The 22,483-nt window shown below is 41.0% G+C and overlaps 2 protein-coding genes across 4 annotated transcripts in view; one reads left to right on the top strand and one right to left on the bottom strand.

The window, feature by feature from the left end:
• tasor2 (transcription activation suppressor family member 2) overlaps positions 1-15,552 on the bottom strand; it is a 21,201-nt gene extending 5,649 nt beyond the window's left edge. The window contains exons 1-18 of one of the 2 annotated variants that reach the window (XM_008410969.3): positions 15,154-15,552; positions 14,738-14,886; positions 14,415-14,510; positions 14,245-14,317; positions 12,912-13,003; positions 12,692-12,829; positions 12,452-12,582; positions 12,344-12,360; positions 11,881-11,980; positions 11,692-11,786; positions 11,452-11,558; positions 11,081-11,153; positions 10,913-10,984; positions 7,674-9,797; positions 6,570-7,299; positions 6,009-6,471; positions 1,492-4,587; positions 29-151 (exon numbers count right to left, since the gene is read on the bottom strand). In XM_008410969.3, coding sequence (XP_008409191.3) covers positions 29-151; positions 1,492-4,587; positions 6,009-6,471; positions 6,570-7,299; positions 7,674-9,797; positions 10,913-10,984; positions 11,081-11,153; positions 11,452-11,558; positions 11,692-11,786; positions 11,881-11,980; positions 12,344-12,360; positions 12,452-12,582; positions 12,692-12,829; positions 12,912-13,003; positions 14,245-14,317; positions 14,415-14,510; positions 14,738-14,886; positions 15,154-15,187 — 7,713 coding nt within the window. In that variant the 5' untranslated portion in view covers positions 15,188-15,552. The remainder of the gene's footprint in view (positions 1-28; positions 152-1,491; positions 4,588-6,008; positions 6,472-6,569; positions 7,300-7,673; positions 9,798-10,912; positions 10,985-11,080; positions 11,154-11,451; positions 11,559-11,691; positions 11,787-11,880; positions 11,981-12,343; positions 12,361-12,451; positions 12,583-12,691; positions 12,830-12,911; positions 13,004-14,244; positions 14,318-14,414; positions 14,511-14,737; positions 14,887-15,153) is intronic. The other variant, XM_008410970.3, reaches the window with a different exon arrangement.
• Positions 14,043-22,483, top strand: LOC103465798 (protein CFDP2-like). Of its 2 annotated transcripts, none has more exons than XM_081607899.1 (2): positions 14,043-14,125; positions 16,492-22,483. In XM_081607899.1, the coding sequence occupies exon 2, from the start codon at positions 17,523-17,525 to the stop codon at positions 18,774-18,776; it is 1,254 nt and encodes a 417-aa protein (XP_081464025.1). In that variant the 5' UTR covers positions 14,043-14,125; positions 16,492-17,522; the 3' UTR covers positions 18,777-22,483. The 2 variants fall into 2 exon arrangements, with proteins under 2 accessions (XP_081464025.1, XP_081464024.1); XM_081607898.1 differs by lacking the exon at positions 14,043-14,125 and adding an exon at positions 15,536-15,669.

Here is a 22,483-nt window from a genome sequence, read left to right as displayed (position 1 = left end):
ATTTGTTTCAACCCGCCGATTCCTTTACCTTACAAATGTGCTCGGCAATATCTTCGTTTTTGAGGATAATGAGTAGCGATGAAGAACCGTCCTCGCCGAGGAAGAATTCAGAAGGCTGCACAGCAGTGTGGCCCTCTGTTTCCAGCTGAGCCTGTAAAAAGGTAAGAAACAAATGAAAAAAGACAAGTTATAAATAAACTGTCGCCATAAGTGAATCTTATACTGGTTTGGCATAAACATTAAAAGGATATGTGTGCATCTTTAGGCCTGAACAGACTTGAAAATTTGGGCAGATCTATATCCGATAACCAAGATCTCCCAATATTGTATATATAAAATATATTTTCCCACCCTTTGCACATGTATAAGATGAATGGATTAAGGTTTAAATGTGGCGGTCAAATTGACACCATGTGGCCGTTGTAGTGTTAAATCTCCCAGGTTTTGCTTCACCTTGGTATGAAATTAAGATAGGAAAGTAGCTGATGCGACAGGGACAAGTGAACAGACAGAGAAGGTTTTTATTTCTCTAATAATACACTTTTCGGCTGATAAACACAGAAATACCATCTACTCATCTTGGTGGAAATAAAGCACCTTCATAGCCTACTCATGAGTGCTACAGTTCACTGCATAAATAATTTCCATTTTCAAAAGAAAGACCGTTAGTTGATGATGTGACTAAAATTACGCACCAACGTTGCTATACGGCAAAACTGAGCATGCATGCCTAATATACAAGGTGACCAAACAGCTCCATGGCTATCTCATATCAAAAATGAATCTGCAGATGTTGATGGTCAGACTTCGGTAGTTTCTATAATGCGGAGTGAAAACAAAGCGTGCCAGAAGTTCAGGCCATAATTTCTGAGGTTCTGCCAGAAATTGTGCACCAACAAAATGTGGCTTTGCTAAAAAAAAAAAAAAAAAAAAGTGGTCTTATTTTATTTAGTCTTTTTTCTAATTTGGTTTCAAAAAACATAAATGAAAAAATAAATAAACTCCTCATTATTATTCATTTGGTGGAAGATAATTCCGTCACTGAGTAAACAGGATTACTTCTGTTACTACTATTCGCATGTAGAAAGAATTCTTCAAATCAACAACTTTATTATTGATTAGATAAACATCCTGCACTCTCATATATCCGTGTACGAGGAAAGAGCTGGTCCAATGGTTCCTTGATCCGATAGAAAGCCAAATCACTGCTCTTCAATATGAGGCTTGACTGTCACCTGGAGTGTTGTCTCCAGAGCCATAGTGATTACTTAACCAGTGAAACAGAGACACGTTATTCTCCTATGAATAGAAAACACGCTCTGGTTACCCCCTATCAAAAGAGGGACCACCACTCAGCCTGTTAAGTCTCAGGAAGATACTTGGCGGCTATCTGATTGAGAATATACACCATCTGTACAATGTAACACCTTTTTTCCAAGACATTGCCACGACACAAATTATTAAAACCAAGCTTTTTGAAATTCATTTTACCTTCGTTTCTTTGAAGAAGATGTCATTAGATGTCACCATTATGAAGAATCTGTACTTTGTTTTGCAGGATTTCTTCACAACTGCATTCAGGTTACTCCGGAAGGTCTCATCTAGCTCTTTCTTCATCTGGTCGCAGAAGTCAAAATGGTTACTTTTGTCAGTTCTCGGGTCGCTCTGATGACCTTTTCTGCTTTTAGATCTGGGTGGGACCTTCTTGGCAGAGCAAACATCATGCATCCTTGCATTGTAAAGTCTAGCACATTCTGCAGTCATTGCAGAAATCCCAGGATGCTCCATTGGTTTGCCGTTTTCCTGAGACAGAGCACGGATCACCTTTCGTTCCTCTGTGAGAGCCGTCTGGTCCTTCCTGTTAGACATATCCACCTGTATTTTTTGTCTAATAAGAGGGGTGTCCAAAAACTCCATTGAATCCTCTTGCTCCTCAAGTTTGGAAAAGCTGATAGTCAGAGGACAAGATGCTGAGCTGTCATGAGTATCCGGTTGAGAGAGGGGTTCCCTTTTAACCTTTTTCAAAAGATTTTTCATCTGTTCTGAAAAGATGAGGCACTCCTGCTCCATTGATGCCCTGGTGAGGTCATTCTGAAGGCACCTTTGAGAGAGCTGCTCCAGAAAAGAGTAGGGCCTCTTCTGACCAGAATTAAAGACTGTGCACTTGAGTGAACTTTGATGACCTGCAATGCAATCATCGTCACTTACAGTATCATATTTGTGACAAGTTAGTAACTTGTCTGAGCGGTCTCTCTGAGTAACATGTATGATTATATCCTCAGCCGTCCCATTTACAGTATATTCCATAAACCTGGGGTCTTGATCCTCCAATTCAGGGAAACTTTCTTCGGATTTAAGGCACTGCACAGAAGATGAAGGCGATGATGAAATTTGGTTGAGCTTTGACATGGTTCTTCTGTAGTTCTGAGGAGAACATGATAGGGAATCTGTGTCCTCCTCTGTGTCAGATTCACTGGAGATGTTTGCCATCCAAAGGGTGTTGGAAGAAGGCTCACAGACACTGTGATTACTATCAAATCCATCAGAATTTTCTTTAAAAAACTGCATTGTCTCCTTCAAAAGCATGGAGTTTTGTGATAAGTATCTGCCACTAGCTTCTTTACACTGGGAGGTAGTTTTAGGGTCTATGTCTTTTGACTGCCAATGTGGCTGACTTTCCTCGCTTTTAGATGGTTTTACTGCCATGACTGGACGCTGAGGATATGGACAGCACTCATTACTTAAATTAGTTTTTTCCTCCTTTTGCAAAACTTCCTCTGAGACAAAAGATTTGTGGGGAGGAAAATCTGGGTCTGCTAGTGTCTCCTGGTGGTTAGGATTCTCAATGAATTCGTTTAAACTTTGCAAAACCCGTAGCGTTCTTATTTTGATATCAGGACAAAGGCCACCAGGGGGATTTGGATTAGTGTTAGCTGTAGAAGTTTGGAGTTTTTTATTAAAAGGCAGATCATCTGTAGGTGTTGACTTTTCGGTCACATTTTGGTCGTCTTCAAAATCAGTGAGATCTCCAGTGCTTCTGCTGGGACTTGGACATAAGTTTAAATCATGAGGCTTTTCGTCTATAGTAGGAGTTGGGGACCTGCTATCAAATTCTTCCCTAAACCTTTCTGGTGTATAGGTTTCATTAAGAAGTGATGATTTGCAAGGGGATAGTTCAGCCTCAGTGCCAATATTTGATGCGACAGATATTTGGTCAGGTAGTGCAGCTACAGGGTTAGTAGTGTCACTAATAAAGGGTATTGGTTTCTGATCTCGAACAACATTTTCTACCCTGTCTTCAGGAGGTACAACATATACCTCACCCACATCTTTGGGTGGGTGAGTTGGACTTAGAACCAAATTCAAACTTTTGCTCAACTTGCTACTTGCTTCATCAGTTTTTGAATCAGTCTTTTCAGTAAGCTGTTCATCCACCTCACACACATTATTGGCTTCACATTTGGACGGGAACTCCTGTACTTCTAGTAGAGTTTGCTCAAGATTTTCCTCTTCACATTCAGAATTGGATTCCAAACTTTGGTCTGATGTTTCCATTTTGTTTGGGGATTCAACACTGTCCTTTTCCTGAAGTAAACATGGAGCTATGGGAGAGTCATGGCTATCCTCACACGAGATGGGCAACACTAGCTCCTGACGGTCTGTACTGTTTATATCCAAATTTTCCTGTGATGCAGTGTCTGTAAGTTCAAGTGCAATTTCTGATGGAGTGCTAACAGTTTCAAAGGAGGGACTTTCATGTTCAGACACATCGGGATTTACACACAGCGAAGAATCTTCCATGCTGGCAGACAATGGCAGCGGTTCATCTACTTGACTGTTCTCTGAAATGTAACCTTGCTGTGCAAGACCTCCACACAGTTTGGGTAACGACTCATTTCTCAAATCTCTATCTATGTCAGCAGTAGAAGTCCAGCTTTTGTTTTTATCACCTTCTTTTTTCACACAAACATCCTCATTTTTAAAATCTTTCACTGTAGCTGTTGTGCAACAGTCCATATTTCCTTCTTGATTGTCAGTCTTGTCTGGTGAGGCAAGACTTTCCTCACCTGGCAGCTTCTCATGTACATAATTTCCATTACAAACAATATCAGATTCTTTGTTCACAGATTCATCATTTCTGTTTGTCATATCCGAAGGACCTCTACTGCCACCCTGGCAGATTTCCTTCTCCTGTAGTCCCACGCCTGTTTGAGTCACATTGCATTCTTCTCCACTGTTTACCTCCTTATCCACAACAATTGTGGGTGAGCACAATGCGTCTTGCTGTGGCAAGTTCTTTACTGTAGCCTCTTCATTTTCAATGCCAACTTTCTTGAAGCTGATGTCTTTACTGCATTCATGAAGCACAGGTTCAGTTCCAAGTGTAGCTCCATCAGATTGAGGCTCAGCGGGTAAATTCCTCGTCACCTCTGATTGACAAAATATCCTGTCACTCTTAGAAGAAGGAGCTTCATTGTGACCAAAATGTAATAGTTTGTTTTCAGTTTCAGCTGTTTTACTCTCAATGTTTGTATCATCTTTGACCTCATTGGAACTATCTCTGAAATGCACCATCTCTTTGTTGAACTGTAAAAGAATGTGGGAAAGAAAGAAAATATTACATTTAAAAATTAGTAGTGCCTCTCTGATTTTAAAAGTCACCATTTAAAAATGCCAATGTTTTACAATATAATATGTTCAACAGATTACCAACACAGTTCATAAAAACACAATTACAACTGGGTATAATTTGTGTGTTGAAACGCAGAAATTATTTTAGATAATTACTGTACTGTGTATTGTACAGTTCATTATTAAAGAAAATGTATGAGTTAATGTGAAAATGTCCTGTTAAATAATCTTAGGACTAACATGAGTCTCTCATAAGTGGTTGAAACATTATTGTTTTAACAAGACAGAATCACAATCATAGGAGTCAAGGAGTCTGTTGTTCCCCATTAGCAACAATGGGAACATTTATTTAAGTGGATCAAATAAAAAGGTCATCACTTAAAATGGCTGTCATTCTGATTGATGGTAATAAAATAGTCACTGAAGCTAACAATAATTCACATCCTTAACACTTTCTTGCTAACTCATGTCTGTTGTTACCTCTCCTGGCTTCTCTGAATGACTGTTCAGAGAAATGACATTGGTCAATCAACATCAATCCTGTCTTACTGATTGGGTCACCCCAAAACGGACAGTCTCTTAGGCAAGATTTGAAGGTTGCACCTTCACAAATGGCTATATTGGCCATTTATTTCATTTTTACTTGTATGTCACCAAACGCCAGCCTAACATCTGAATGCAAACTACCCAATGATTGAGAATGTATATTTTTGTTAAGTAGTCCCCAGATGCTTTTAATAATTTGTTTGCATTTCTGAACAACTTGCAGTTGCCCGTTCTAGTTCAACGACTCTCTGACATCTCCTGAGGCCTTACACCCCCTCACATTCTCTTTAGGCAGGTCTTTGAGCTCGTTCAGATTCGATGGCCTTTTGGCACGGACTTTCATCTTTAGCTCAAGTTTCAATGGGATTCAAGTAAAGGTTTTGTGCAAGTCAGTAAATAATTAGTGTGGTCTTCTAAATGTGGTTCTTTACCGGCTTGATGTGTGTGTTGGACTATTCAGACCCAGGTTTGCTGCTCTGTATGACAGGTTGTAGATCCCTAAACCTAGGATGTCCTGTGATGTTTATAAAGTTTATTTTAAAATTGTATTGCTCAATTCAACAGCAAATATAATCTACTTAATACAGTTAAAATAATGTTATTTTTATAAGCAGAATAATAAGAATGTTTTCAAATTTATGTAAACCAAAGATAGTCATCTTTAACGACAGCAATAAGTATTTTTTTCCTTAGGAGACTGTGTAATTGTTTGCAACCCCAGGCAAACAGACTCAAGAGTTGACCATCTAGGTCTACATCAAAAAGGTAAACTCAATACATTTTTAAAATAATAATAATAATAATAATAATAATAATAATGAGAGCCAAACCTGAAATGTTTCTTTCTCCTGTAGGCCTGGTGCTGGCTTTACAGCACTCAATGCTTTTAAGGGCTTGTTTGATACAAGAGTCACTTCTTTGTTGGGCTGTTGTTCCACTGAAACCTGTTTAACATCAAAGTTTTTCACTGACAAATCCAAAATTCCAGATTCTGGTTCTGAGACAACATTGTCTTTTTTGCTGAGGTCCAATAGTTTTGAAGCCTCTAGGTCTGGATTCTCTGTTAGACTTGAAAGATCCACAGCTGAACAGATCTCAGGCTCACGCCTAGTTCGACCTGATAACGTTCCACTAGCCGTATCCACAGATCCACTCTCCTCTGAACATTGCTGCATCAGAGTTGGATCCACTTGAAAGAACCTGGATGTTGACCGGCTGTAAAACAAACCTATCCACATGTGGAAGATGAGTCGCACTTCTTCAGCAGTGTCTTGCATGGAGAAATTCCAAGGCCTATTGAAAATGTAACAAATATTATACATCACCAGAAAACGTTTAGCAAAACGCGAAATTATCATTCGTTAATTACCCAAGTATGAAACTAAACATACCCGTGCAAAGCTCGGATGATGACTTTGTCCTTTGCATCACTAGTAAACCTGCTGTCTAGATTGAAGTTGTAGTTTTCTTCCCATTTTCTTGTGACTTGAATGGATTTCTCCTTCATTACAAAGGTGCGAGAGTGTTTTAACTTTCGCCTATGCTTCTGCAGGTTTTCTGGAGTCCTGCTGTGTTCACTTATGACTCCCGCACTGACAGAAGGGTGTAGAGATTTAGCTCCATCGCCATACATTGACTGGTGATGGTTCAGCAGTCTTGTTGAACCACTTAAAGGTGGTACCTGGAAAGTTGTACCTGACAAATCCAACAGTAGAGAAGATGGGGGCAGTGAGTAAGCATGATCTTCAGATATCAAAGAAACCAAATTATTTTCTGCCACAGGGGAGCATTTTGAAGGGGACTCGAGAGACTGAAGGGCTCTAGCAGCAGGATTTCTAAGCAGAGCGTGGAGAACTGACTCTTGATCAGCACTGGAAAGACTTTTTGAAAGGTCACATTTCTTTGCATTGTCTTTAGGCGCTCTTTCAAGTGCCTGACTTGGTTGCGGAGGGACTTTGTCATTACTGAGTGCCAAGTCAGCAAGTAAGTTCAAAGCATCTGTAGATGTGCAAGTACTTTTCATTTTTTCCTTAACAGTCTTCCTGACAGTTTTATCACTAGTACAGTCATTGTATTTTTTTTCAGTTGTAAAACAAGCTGGAGTTTGAAAATGCAACCACCCTGTGAAGACAAAACAGAAGAGAAAAAGAGAAAATGCATGAAGATAAAAAGTAGCACATTGAAAGCACATGAAATACACCTTTGTTTTATAATAAGAAATTTGTCACCAACAGATATTGTCATTGCTTCACAAGGGAGGTGTAAGGTTTATTTAGTCAATCACGGCATGCTTTGACATAACAAGCAAAAAATGCTGCATTAGCAAAGAAAAACGACATTTTAAAGTGCATAAAGACAGCAAAGCGTAGCAACAGCATGCTCAGGATAGTTAGAGTTGACAGAGCCAATGAAAGGGCAAGCTAGTATCAATGTCAGACATTTGCATCACAGCCCAAGAGTATCTAGATTCTAAATAATTGAAAGACATGACTTACATTTCTTTTTAACGTTTTCAGCAGAGATGCCCTGATGCCTTTTCAGAGTCTTAATTCTACTCCTCCTTGGGAAAATTGACAGAGGCCTTTGAATTATTTGTGGCTGTTTGTCTAAGGGGGTATGTTTCTCTTTCTCTGTTGAGTCTTTCCTCGGAAGAGTGTCCACCTTTTTCGCTTTTTGAAAATTTTCTAGATTCTCTTTAGGAGTCAAGCCTAAGCAATATGCGAAAAGAGGGTCAACCGATACCATTTTTGAAACATTGACACTTGGAGGAGTTGCATTATTACCCATGGCCGTCTCAGTGTCAGAGTTCACTTTGTGTTTCTTAAAACAAAAGTCACTTTCCTGGTCAACATGTTCCCTTTTTTGTGGTTTTGTCGGGAGATCTAATGTTCTTTTTCTTCTCGAAAGAACTGACTTTAGTTTGTTAAGCAGGAGTTCCCCTTTTGGTGAAAGTTTGACTGGAGAAAAGATCTCAAGCTGTTTGGTTTCAATAGTTTTTGATAAACTATTTGTGTCATCATTTCTTGGAGAAACAGAGCAAAAGTTAGGAGTCAATGGTACTCGGCCACTATCATCAACTGGCGGTGTTAAAATGTCTTCATGATCAAGCTGATGGTTTTTATCATCAACAGTGCTTGTGGATGTGGCTTCAGCAACCGCTGTCTCTGAAGCTGAACAAAGTTGCTTATCCATTGTGACTTTGTCAGGAAGTGTCACAGGAACATTGTGCAAGACCTTTTCAGGGCACTCATCTTTTTTTGTACACTGCATAGACTTAACCTGATCAGCAAAGTCTACAGAGCCAAAAGGAAGCAATATCCTCCCACATTCACTCACGACGGGCTTCAGGTCCCAGCGCTCCATTTTCTTTCTTAGAGGTAAAATCTCTAAGAAACTATCCCCATGGAAACTTGCCAGTCCAACATCTGGTTTTGTCTCTTCAGTTTTGGCTGAATCAACAGCAGATCTAAGTTTGTTATTTTTTGATGGTAGTTTATCAAATCTGCACTTCCGTCTGTGAAGTTTTTTCCACTTTGGTTTTAAAGAACTTCTCAACTGAGGAAGATTAAATTCCTCACTGTGCTCCTGTGTCTCACGGTTTAAATGTTCAACCTTAACTGCAGTTGAACTATGAGTCTTGACAGAAGTTCTAGAAACCTTCTTTTTCACCACAGAATATATTCTTCGTCGTTTCTTTCTCTTTGTACTCTTTTGGTGTTTGGCGACCTTAGGGAAATCCAAACACTTTTTTGCTTTGTCAGACTCATCAATGGCAGAATTTAAGTCTGCTGTTTGTAACTTAGCCATGGTTGAAAGACCAGAAAAATGAAAGTCGGTGTGCTTGGATGTTGATACTTCATCTGGGATTTTTCGCTCTGCTGAGGTTATGCTGACAATGAGCTCTGCAGAAAGATCCTCTGAAGTTGGAGGAATTAGTGGGTCTTGAGCTCCTGGATCATCAGCTTTGTTAGGTTGTTCAGTGAGGTGAGCGCATATTGGATCGCCTTTGGTAACAATTTCACTCAGCAAATTGTCTGGCACAACATTCTGAGACATGGGTATTGCAGCAATTTGAAATTCAGGACTTGGAAAACCAATATCCATAGATGCCTCAGTATTACCAAGCGGCTGCTTGTCCGACAATGACTGGTCTTCTGCTTCCATGCAAACTGGGCTACTTGGCGCCTCCTCAGGCGATGACAGACAGATGTAGACATCATCATCAAGCTCTTCTCTTCGCTCCTCCTGTCCTGATGCCAAAATCTCTGAAACCTTAGCGACTGGAAGTTCGAAGGAGTTTGGTTTACTCAGGTACGACTTAAAGGTTTCCCATGTTCTGTTATTCCACTCAGGAGACGAATAGAGATGTCTGTGCGCTTCAGCCACGTCATAATGATCTGGAAACATCCCTAGCTCCCTTGGAGGTCTTGAAGGACTAGAAGAAAATCCTGGATTTATTAAAGTGGCATAGCTTTGCATGTGTTCGGTCAAGACTTCACAAAGTTCATTCTTTGGATCCATGGACGTTTTCTCAGCTTCGCCCTCGGCGTAACTTAGCACTGGTAGAATACGCAGAATTTCAGATGACAGGGCACAGTTTTTCTCTCGAAATTTTGTGTCTGTGAAAAAAAAACCCAACAACACAGATTTGTGTTTAGCTTTGTAAACTTTTTATGACAGAAAAACAATTGTAATTAGTCGAGTAGTTTGCAGAGCCTGAGACAAAAGTCTTTGCCTATTTCTCTTTACTGAAATGTTCAAGCTAGGCCATACAATGACTAAAAGATTCTGAACCTGCAGTCTTGCCTAAAATTTTCTGCATCCTCCTTTATTGGATACCCCTGTATTTATCTCTAGGTTTCCCTGCTAAGGAAAAGCATGGTACCCACAGCTGGCACCACAACGCTCCATGGTGAGGATAGTGTGTAGAAGATAATATGGAGTATTAGTGTCCAGCTACACAGCACTTCACATTATGTTAAAATTGTCTACTTTTGGCTCGGGTTGTTCTTCATGTCTGCAATAGCTTGCGGCAAACTGTAGATTTGAATTGTTATGGCTTTTCTGGAACATCAAGTTTCTTTTTGTCAATCTACCATAGAGGCCAGTTTTGTTAAATGGTCCTGACAATAGTTTCACCTCCCACCTGAATATTCATACAGCTTCTATAGAGTAACCATGAGCCTCTTAGCAGCTTTCTAACTCACGATTTTCTTGCATTATGAGTCCGGTAACTATAGGGTGATATTAATTTCTTGGTCGGTTTGCAGAACGCATTGCCACACACTTCATTTTCAGATGAAGGATTCAACAGTGCTCATTGAGATGTTAAAGCATTCAGATGTTTTAACATTTCAATGCTTTGTTGAAGCAACAAATCAAAGTTTGTTTCTTCAAACCAAAGTAACAAAACTTTGATTTGAACCTCTCCACAACTTCATTCCTGGCCTGAGTTTAAATAACTCACATGTTGACTATTCACCAATTTATTGGGGAAATTGGTTGCACTGGATTTAATTTAGCGTAGGAATCGGCGTAGGATAATGAACTGAATAATGCATGCCAGGCATTTTAGATTTTTTTTATTTGTAAGACAAAAAGTTTGAAAACCTTAGGTGGTTCAATCTAATTTGCATTTGCAATGGAAATCCAGGTAAAACTAGAATTGCATATTAAGTCACACAAGCAACAGGTAACCCATAAATGTCAAAATGTAAAAAAATGCATTAATCACCTCTCCTTACAAACCGGGAGTCAGGAAACACAAAGAGGCCTTGCATGACCCCTGCCGAAGCAGACTCCGCATCTAGAAGAGCAAAAATGTGTAGTGATCCGTCTGTCTCATAGATAGAATTAGAGGTGCAAATGACAAGCTGTACACAATCTCATTTTCATAGCTTACCATCATATCTGAGGAAGTGCGATGAGTGCATTAAGATAAGAAATCCTCTATCAATCAGAGGAATGATGAGAGCCTGTGCAAATGCAAGCAATGTTTTTTTTTACCGTATAGATATAAAAATAAACTTAACCACAAAATCAAAAACAATCTAGTGCCTCATGCAAAATGGAAAATTGTAGGAATTCCCATTGCATGTTATGACGATTCTTTAGACAGATATTAAAAAGTAAATCAACAATCCAATAATTATTTTACAACTTTGGTGCATAAAGTTTGTGCTGCGATTTGGATTTGATCTACATCACTTTAAATGAATAACATATTTTGTTAGTCATTTTATACAAAACAGTAACTCGGCTCTGCAGACTCACAAATTCTTTCTCCTTGATCTCTGAGAGCAGCAGACCAAATGAGCTGGCTTCGTTTGCTTCAGAGGATACAAACTCACACAAGTTGCAGTAAAAGCCATCCAAAAAGACTGAAAGACCAGAAAACAAAAATACTGAAATGTGTGGCTGCATTAACTCATCCAAAAGTCCTGAATTGAATGTGTAAAAAAAATAAAATAAAAAATGCTTGAACTTTCTTTTACGAACACAATCAAAACACACCTTCCTCTGTGTAGCTGGTTTCAAAAACAGTTCTTGGCAACAGGCTTCTCAGAACTGACATGTGAATGGCTTGGTCAACCTTGATCACTGATGGTCTTTAATAGAATGGACGAAACAAATGTTAGGACACATTTTACAAAATTAAAGAAGAAACTACAGATGAGACGTTTAAATGCAGCTTTAACTTACAGTTGTACAGGAATAAAGGCCACAGCAGCGGATCTGAGGTCAATATGGTAAATCTGGTTCTGTATCTGAAGCTGACCCCTCCATAATAAGTAGTTATGAACTGAAAAAAATATATAAAAAAATACAGCAAACAAGCAAATAAGGTGTGCCAACCATTGCACTACCCAGGGAAGCATTTTCATTTAGTAATTGTGTGTTTTGGTATTGTGATTTGAGACTGGACTGAATGCACTCTGTTGACTGATTCTACATTCAGAAGCCACATATATGTAGAAATAAAAGGAAATTGGGGAGTGTAAAGGAGATATAGTATTTATAAATAAATTAATTTGTTCCTCACAGACATTATTTCTTCCTTTATAATGTTAGAAGTACTTGCAAATGTGCACAAACTACTAAAGGCGATTACAGGAAATTAGTATGTTTAAAGAAAAGCTTTTGCTACTGTTTAAATTGTACTCACCATGTTTGTGCACCTCACTAAAAAGAGAAATTGGGACAGAATTAAAATGAGTTTAAAACTCATATTAAATATGTGTAACTGAAACAAACATGCTGTATTCAAGAATACCTTTTCTCTAGTGTAACAGGTGGTGCTTTTGTATCCATATACGAAAATGACACAATAGCAAACGGACATGCAGCGCTGGGAGACTGGGATGTTTCACTGCTTCCATCATGTAGCAGCTCATAAATGTAAAACTGAAAGAGATAAAATAAACTGTGGGTACCTGGTGTTTGTAGCAAACTACAGCAGCGTATGTGACACGGTTGTGACAAGAGAAGCGCCTTTAAAGACTGAAATCTTTACCTGAGTTCTCTCAAAAGCAAGAAAGGAGCTGGTTTTGGAAGAAACAGAAGGCAACTGGTCCGACACATGAGAGTCACAGCCCACAGTGGGCTCTGTGAAATGCTGTGTGTAGTTCTCTGTGACCTTTTTAACTTTACCCTTTACCGAGAAAACAAAACAATAATTAATAATCAGCGGTAATTCTTCCAAATGGATGTTCCTCCGTTTTGTTTTTCAGTACCTTTGTCAGCCTGATGATGGCAATGTATCCAGATTTCCCATGATACCAGCGGTTTATATCCAAACAATCAGAGTACATTGAGATGTAAACACCTTTAAGAGAAAAAAACCCAACAAACTTTCACTTTAATACATGTTTTTAGAACAAAGTAAAAACAGCGGCATTTACTATTTCAGGACCTCACAAAAGTAATGCTTTAATGTTCAATGTGAAACAGGTTCCCAGAAACCTGACACACCCTCAGCAGAACAACCACACCCTGCAGAAAGGCTGTGCAATTATTGTGTGAGACACGCCTTATGCAGGAGAAAAAATGTGAATGATCTCATTGAGTTCACAAGTGGCCATAATCCCGACATTTATCTTCGCACCTCTGCTGCAAAAACATGCAGAAAACAATAGAAATTCAGAGCGGACATAACTTTGCCCCAAATCAACAAAGCTATCATTTGTTTTTGTTTTTTTGCTACAACAAATGTAATAAAAATGACCATTTGTCTGTATACTGAAAAATATTATTTGGTATATGAAAAATATCAATAGAAAAAGGGTTAAAGCCACTGAAAGTTTTGTAGGTTGCAAAAAAGAGCAAGTCGCAAATCTGGTTTTAGTGGGAAAAATGAGCAGCAAAGACCGGTCAGGTGGGTTCTTTTTCCATTATGTTTTGTCAGCAGTTTAGAGAAACAGAGTCCTGAAAATAAAAGCTGGTCTGAATGAGAGAGAAATGGACAATCTGCTGCAACTACCTTTACAATCTGTATCACACAAGAACTGCATCAAAAATTATTTTAACAACCAAAGAAGTGAAGCTTACAGCACAACTATATAGAGTTACATCTGAAACAATAAAGCTTTTATTTGTTTGTGCTCTTTCATTGGCCTTTTATTCCTCAGTTCACTAAAAAGGATTTCTAAGAAACAAAACATCAAAACAGATAACACTTCAACTTTATATTTATGCAGAAAAATCTAAGAAAAGTAATCAAGACTGCTGCAGTGATTCTACTTCTGAAGTAAATACAGTTCAGAGTGTACATATGCTGTGATTTACAGTTTCACTTTCAACTTAGGATTGTTTTTTTTTTCCACTTTCAGTTATATACATTGATAGAGCTCTGAAACTTGCTTTCACTTTCATTGGGACTACAGCGGGACAAACAATAGTGTCTTTCCACTGGGAAAGACACTTTACTTTTTAAAAATAATTTTTAACGGTAAGTTCATCTTAAATATTTATACACATAACTTAAGTACTGCAGTTCTAGTCTTATTCGCCTGGTTGCATCAGACTTCAGGGTGTGTGCATGTCGTACATAGGAAATAAGAGGTTTACCTTTTGCTGGATCTCCCAAAGTTGTACATGTGCTGTTTCCAGAGATTACACCAGTTTGTCCAAGTGCATTAGCCTTTAAAAACATTAAAATAGTTTATAAAAATATGACTATCAGCAACATTTGATTAAATATGTATTCTCTGAGCTGTGTAGGTCACGGTGAAATATACCTTGCTGCCGTCGTCAAACAACAAAAAGCCATATGTTTCTTTGAGATCATCTTCTGAGTACCCTGCGTTTGTTTTCCTTGCTCGAAATGCGTTGTACTAATATGAAGAGGACATTTAGAAATCAATTTGAAAGCTCATACAGACGAAGGAATGTTCTAGTTCGAGATAGTCAATATTAAAGTCACACTTTAAGTAATTATATTTTTCAGAAAAATAGTGGAAAAGTTATTTAAATTAGTTAATACAGTGTAATATGAACTTCTTTGAGGTGTGATTAGTGTTGAACAGAGGCTGTGTGGTGAGGAGGAAAAGACTGAGCTGACCTTGTTCTCAATATCAGGATTCTTGACTAACACAGCAGACTTGTATCTGAAAAACTGCTTTGATTCTTCGTACAAGTAAGCACTTTGAAGTGGAGCCAGTATATTGCTCTGAAAGACGTCCGAAGATTCCGACACAGGTATTAAAAAACCTGGTGTAAACAGAAAATATGACCATGAGCCAAACATATACAAAGAGCTGGAAAATTACAGAAAACTGCAGTCAGTGAGCAGGAGGAAAAAAAAAAAAAAAAAGAAGGTATTTCACAATCCTGGGACAGGCTGACCTGAGAGCCAACACCTAGCATTTAGGTGTCTATTTCCCTTAATAAGCTTCAAAGTGGTTAAAATATTACAAATTGATATTTCCAATTAATACCCATTAATAGACAAGTCCTAAAAATACTGAAGCTCGTCACCTTCACTTGAGGCTCCTCCATTTCGACTTTCCATTGCTTATGAAATCTGTTCTTCTCCCTTTGCTTGTCGTTTTAAACAGTTGTCCCCGTTTCTGAACATCACAAACGACCGATAAAATCCCATTAATCCCGAAATATCCGAAGCTTTCAGAGTCCCTTGCGCTGTCGCCTCACTTCCAACTGACATGTTCATGCGACAACCAGGAAGTTACAAAATACCCCTCGGTCACATTAGAAATATCCACATTAAAGTCACTTCTTCCGCTTTCCAAATGATACAGTCGCTTAGCTACGATACTACATAGGTCCCCCACGAGGTTCCTGGTGTGGGCAGCCAAAATATGGATTCTACGCGACGAAAAAGAAACAGAAACCTATCGAGCTTAAAGCGTCCATCTTGAAAGTGTAGACCAAACTACCGAGGCTGCTGCTGCTGCTGCTGCTCGAGCTATGGCGAAGCTAGTTTGCGCCTGCGGTTCACGTCTCGTGCGTCTGGTTTTCCTGCCTTGTCTTTAGGTAAAATATAAGACATAACCAATCTGGCGATGTGAAGCGTAGGTATTGGAGCTTTCTCGAAAACGTATGAGGACAGAGCTCGGTTTAATGTGGCTTATTGTAACTATTCTTAGTAGAATGAGGAAGTAAGTGGGCTATCTGTTCTATAACAGTTTGTGCATTTCTCTTATTCATACTTTCAAAATATGCAATCTTTAAGTAAGCAACCGGCTTAACTTCGGCAGCACATCCTTTTGGAAAAGAGAAAAAACAGTAATACCGTTGAAACTGGTTGGTATGGCAGTATATGAGCCTTTGGAATAACATGGTTACCAACAGGAAGTGATATTTAAAGTAAAAAAAACAAACAAACAAAACTGTAATCCAAGTTTCAGCTGAGTTATACCTGCTTAGAGCAGTAGATTATAACCAGCATAAAAACTAAGACAGTTTCCTGTTCGTTTAACTAAGTTCTTTATAAATGCTGAATAGGATACCAGAACTGAGACAAACAAAATGATAAGATGGGTCCACCTTTTAAATTGCATTTTCCTACAGGAGCAGTTTCAAATCAGATTAAGCCAATTTGAAACTGAAAGTAGTAGAACATATTTGTGGTAAAAAGTAGCTGAAGGTAGTCATTGCTTTTGAAAATAAACGTCTTGCCTGGTAAGAATTTGATCAAATATCTGTTGACAAGGCATTCTGTTGACGTTTGATTTTATCTATCAGAAAAAAGATTAAGCTCCACGTTGGTTAGAAAGAAAACATCTTTAAAAAATGACAATTTTCACTGTACATAAAGGAACATATAACTGTGGTTGCTTTTGTCTTCTCTTACAGGCTTGAATTGCCGAAGAACACAATGAAACCATAACATTACCAACACCAATGTGACAGAGCTAACTGTAGCTTTTGGGATCAAAAGAACCAAAGAAAAGAGGATGAGAAAAATGGACCAGTTTTGTGAAAAATTAAGTAGTAATTAAAAATTGACAGATGTCAGTTGTTTTACAAGTAAGATGATGAAACAAAATGAGTCCAAGTCTGTCTGTGTATATAACGCTGACAATAATATTTCCAGATTTAAAAGCGCCCAGTTTTGGCTGCAAAGTAATTGAATGCAGGACAAAAGTACATCTTCTGTTTTTAATCAAAGAGTTTAAGAAGATTGACACACACATTAACACATCCTAAATAAATAAGGGAGCAGATGCACAGTTTTTGTAATTGTAACATTATAAAAAATAGTGATCAGACATTATTTAAAAACGTATTAAAGTACAGGACATTTATGTTGTTGTTGAAGCCTTGTTTTATCTTATTGATTATCTGTGCACTTGATCTCAGTGAGTCATTTGATTCTCACAAATGTTATTTTACAGGCTGTTTTTTTATAGCGTTGCTTAGACTTGTTTTTTCACCGTTTGTTGGACTGGAAATTCTTCATCTGGACAGGCAAGTTCTAGCCTGGCTCTGCCTCATTAACATGTGTTTATGGTTTACTTCTAGGTCTAACTTTTTTTTTTTTCATTGGCTGGCACACTGTGTGGATAATTTTTTATTTGGCAATTTCCTTCCACCACTACTTGAATTGCATCCAGCTGAATTTGTCTTTTAATCATGCATCATCCTTGTGTCTAAATTACTGTAAAACCCTTTTCACCAGTATGACTGAAGGCAAATTATAAATTTCAGACCTTCTAGCTATTCAGTCCTCTCCTCGGGCTACCACCTTATCGTGGTGGAGGGGTTTGAGTGTCCCAATGATCCTAGCAGCTATGCTGTCTGGGGCTTTATGCCCCTGGTAGGGTCACCCAAGGCAGACAGGTCCTAGGTGAGGAACCAGACAAAGTGCAGCCCGAAGACCCCTTATGATACACAACAGCCTTGGATCTAGCGTTCCCTCGCTCGGACGCTTGTCACCGGGGCCCCACTCTGGAGCCAGGCCTGGAGGTGGGGCACGATGGCGAGCACCTGGTGGCCGGGCTTTTACCCATGGAGCCCGGCCAGGCTCAGCCCAAAGAGGAGACGGGGGTCCCCATTCCAATGGGCTCACCACCTGTTGGAGGGGCCAAAGGGGTCGGGTGCAGTGTGTAACGGGCGGGAGCCGAGGGAGGGGACCCTGGTGGTCTGATCCTCGGCTACAGAAGCTGGCTTTTGGGACGAGGAACGTCACCTCTCTGGTGGGGAAGGAACCGGAGCTAGTGTGCGAGGCTGAGAGGTTCCGGCTAGAAATAGTTGGCCTCACCTCGACGCATGGCTCTGGTTCTGGAACCAGTCTTCTTAAGAGGGGCTGGACGTACTTCCACTCTGGAGTTGCCCACGGTGAGAGGCACCGGGCAGGAGTGGGCATACTTGTTGCCCCCCATCTCGGTGCCTGTACGTTGGGGTTTACCCCGGTGAACGAGAGGGTAGCCTCCCTGCGCCTACAAGTGGGGGGACGGGTTCTGACTGTTTGTGCTTACAGGCCGAACAGCAGTTCAGATTACCCACCCTTTTTGGAGTCCTTAGAGGGGGTACTGGAGAGTGTCCCTCCTGGGGACTCCCTTGTTCTACTGGGGGACTTCAACGCTCACATGGGCAATGACAGTGAGACCCGGAGGGGCGTGGTTAGGAGGAACGGCCCCCCAGATCTGAACTCGAGTGGTGTTCTGTTGTTGGACTTCTGTGCTCATCACGGATTGTCCATCACAAACACCATGTTCAAGCATAAGGGTGTCCTTATGTGCACTTGGCACCAGGACACCCTAGGCCGCATTTCGATGATCGATTTTGTCATCGTTTCATCTGATCTGCGGCCGTATGTCTTGGACACTCGGGTGAAGAGAGGTGCGGCGCTGTCCACTGACCACTACCTGGTGGTGAGTTGGCTCCGGTGGTGGGGCAGGAAGCAGGTCAGACCTGGCAGGCCCAAACGTGTAGTGAGGGTCTGCTGGGAACATCTGGCGCAGTCCCCTGTGAGACGGAGCTTTAACTCCCATCTCCGGCAGAACTTCGAACACGTTCCGGGGGAGGTTGGGGACATTGAGTCTGAGTGGACCATGTTCTGTGCCTCCATTGCCGAGGCGGCTTATCGGAGCTGCGAACGCAAGGTTGTTGGTACCTGTCGCGGCGGCAACCCTTGAACCCGTTGGTGGACACCTTCGGTGAGGGATGCTGTCAAGCTGAAGAAGGAGTCCTATCTGGCCTTTTAGGCCTGTGGGACTCCAGAAGCAGCTGATGGGTACCGGCGGGCGAAGCGGCATGCGTCTCGGGTGGTTGCTGAGGCAAAAACTCGGGCGTGGGAGGAGTTTGGAGAGGCCATGGAGAAAGACCTCCGTACGGCTTCGAGGTTATTCTGGTCCACCATCCGGCGTCTCAGGAGGGGGAAGCAGTGCAGCACCAACACTGTTTATAGTGGGGATGGTGTGCTGCTCACCTCAACTCGGGACGTTGTGGTGTGGTGGGCGGAATACTTCGAAGACCTCCTTAATCCCACCAACATGCCTTCTGTTAAGGAAGCTGAGCCTGGGGACTCTGGGTTGGGCTCTCCAATCTCCGGGGACAAGGTCGCCGAGGTAGTCAAAAAGCTCCTCAGTGGCAGGGCACCGGGGGTGGATGAGATCCGCCCGGAGTTCCTTAAGGCTCTGGATGTTGTAGGGTTGTGTTGGCTCACGCGACTCTGTAATATTGCATGGACATCGGGGGCAGTTCCCCTGGATTGGCAGACTGGGGTGGTGGTCCCCCTGTTTAAAAAGGGGGACCGGAGGGTGTGCTCCAATTACAGGGGGGTCACACTCTTAAGCCTCCCTGGTAAGGTCTATTCAGGGGTCCTGGAGAGAAGGGTCCATCGGATAGTCGAACCTCGGATTCAGGAAGAGCAGTGTAGTTTTCGTCCTGGTCGTGGAACACTGGACTAGCTCTACACTCTCAGCAGGGTCCTGGAGGGTACATGGGAGTTCGCCCAACCAGTCTATATGTGCTTTGTGGACTTGGAGAAGGCGTTCGACCGTGTCCCTCGGGGGGCCTTTGGGGGGTTCTCCGGGAGTATGGGGTACCGGACCCTTTGATACCGGCTGTCAGGTCCCTGTATGACCGGTGTCAGAGTCTGGTCCGCATTGCCAGCAGTAAGTCGGGCTCGTTTTCGGTGGGAGTTGGACTTCGCCAAGGCTGACCTTTGTCGCCGATTCTGTTCATTACCTTCATGGACAGAATTTCTAGGCGCAGCCGAGGTGTTGAAGGGATCCGTTTTGGTGGTCTTAGGATCGCATCTCTGCTTTTTGCGGATGATGTGGTCCTGTTGGCTTCATCAGATCGTGATCTGCAGCTCTCACTGGAGCGGTTCGCGGCTGAGTGTGAAGCGGCCGGGATGAGGCTCAGTGCCTCCAAATCCGAGGCCATGGTCTTGAGCCGGAAAAGTTTAGAGTGCCTTCTCCGGGTCAGGGGGGTCGTCCTGCCTCAAGTGGAGGAGTTTAAGTATCTGGGGATCTTGTTCATGAATGAGGGAAGAAGGGAGCGGGAGATCGACAGGCGGATTGGGGCAGGGTCTGCCGTGAAGCGGGCGTTGTACCGGTCCATCGTGGTGAAGAGAGAGCTGAGTCAAAAAGCGAAGCTCTCGATTTACCGGTCAATCTACGTTCCCACCCTCATCTATGGTCATGAGCTTTGGGTCATGACCGAAAGAACGAGATCCTGGATACAACCGGCCGAAATGGGTTTCCTTCGCAGGGTGGCTGGGCTCTCCCTTAGAGATAGGGTGAGAAGCTCGGTCATCCGGGAGGGACTCAGAGTAGAGCCGCTGCTCCTCCACGTCGAGAGGAGCCAGTTGAGGTGGCTCGGGCATCTGGTCAGGATGCCTCCTCGACGCCTCCCTGGTGAGGTGTTCCGGGCACATTCCACCGGGAGGAGGCCTCGGGGAAGACTCAGGACACGCTGGAGGGACCATGTCTCTCGGCTGGCCTGGGAACGCCTTGGGGTTCCCCCAGAGGAGCTGGAAGAAGTGGCTAGGGAGAGGGAAGTCTGGGCCTCCCTTCTGAAGCTGCTGCCCCCGCAACCCGACCCCGGATAAGCGGAAGAAAATGGATGGATGGATGGATGGATGGATGGATGGATGGATGGATGGATGGATGGATGGATGGATGGATGGATGGATGGATGGATGGATGGATGGATGGATGGATGGATGGATGGATGGATGGATGGATGGATGGATGGATGGATGGATAGTCAGTGTTTATCACCAAGACTTTTCACAAAATCCAAATTAATATTACACTAAAGTTCCCATGAAACTTTAGAATCGTTTTAGAGTATTCACACTCATGGACTAAGGTCCGAATGGCAAAGGAATTGATTATCTACATCAGCTTTTAATGAAACATGTTCCATCTCATATTGATTCCAAAGACAGAATCTGTTGGTTGTAGCTTAAAAGCTACGAGAGTATTTTGTAAGATGCTTTAGGGACCAAAGTTTTGGAAACCTGGACGTCAATTCTGAGCTGAACTTGTTTTTAGCCCTTTATCTCAAGAAGATATTCAGCATTCTTATACTCAACCCTAAACCACTACTACAGTCACATTACCCTGGGTCTCACCACTTCCCTGTCACATATCCTTATTCCTTCTCTGAAGTTTGATACCAAATTGTAAGAAAGCCACACCAACTTCCCATGCCACAACATAACACACTCACCTCTTTTCAACCAACGAGATGGTTTTAAAGAAGGAAGTGACATATCCTTACTGACATTTAGTTTTGCCTATTGGTGGATGTGAATTGGGGTTTTAGATTGAATTTTCTCAGAAATAAGATGTTTTATATTAGATATCATATAAAAGGGTATTTGCAAACAATTACATTTAAACCAAAAATATATCTTGCTATCAACATCCAAAGTGTTCATAACCTCTACGTAAAATTTTATCTCAATATTTAGTCTGAGACTGAATGTAAAAACAAGCATTTTTTGGTTCAATTATAATTTCTCAAAGCTGATATAAAAATTTCCTTCCCTACCAATCATGGAGCATAAATTATTCAAAAATGTCAAGTATCAAGTGACATTTTCAGTCTTCCAGTAGCTTATATTAAAACTCAATTTAATTTGAGCAAATTTAATGAACTTACCATGAAGACTTTGCCATATTGTAAATTTTTTCATGCCATGTCAGATGATTTGCTTAAAAGGCTCCCTTCAGTCCAACCTCAGCTTCCTGTGTAAGTCTTTGTGGTTTCCTTTACCATCAATAACTCAACCATGACTACGCCTGAGTGGAAATTAACCTTACATAACGATTGAATAAATGCTTATTCATGTCAGACTGATTTATATACAATTATATTCAATTAATCAGAAAATAGAAGGTTAATTTATTATTAATTCTCCAAGTGAAACACATTGTATAGATGAATTACACACAGACTGAAGCCTTTCTTTATTTCTGATTATTTTCCAATTATAGCTAATGAGAACCTGACATTTGAGATTAGATATTACAACAAGACAATAAAAACACTTTTAAATATGGGCTTGATGAGAAGTATGTTTTATACCTTGCTCGTCTCAAAAAGTACTTTTTATCTGAGAAACCAGCCTCATCGGAAAGCATTCTAATTTATTGAACATGGCTGTACTTTCAAGGTTAAAACTGCCTGTTTAGGAATTTGTGTTAATCCCTCCTGATATTGCCATGGCATTAAACAAAAATCTTGTGACTTTGATGCACAATACTTATTGTCAATAAGTATTATTACAACCAAGAACATATTAACCAGACCATTTTTAAAAACTTTTTTTCCCCACTAATTTATATAGTCACAAAACTTGACCAAATGGAGTTTGGTCTGTGTT

The sequence above is a fragment of the Poecilia reticulata genome, chromosome 6 (assembly GCF_904066995.2).
Source record: "Poecilia reticulata chromosome 6, P_reticulata-male-v2, whole genome shotgun sequence".
Taxonomy (NCBI): Eukaryota; Metazoa; Chordata; class Actinopteri; order Cyprinodontiformes; family Poeciliidae; genus Poecilia; species Poecilia reticulata.
The sequence above is the reverse complement of the archived record's forward strand: the minus strand, read 5'-3'. Positions and strand labels throughout refer to the sequence as shown.

Excerpts from the sequence above, each read along its gene's own strand:
- LOC103465798 (XM_081607899.1), top strand. The coding sequence starts at position 17,523 with ATGATACACAACAGCCTTGGATCTAGCGTTCCCTCGCTCGGACGCTTG.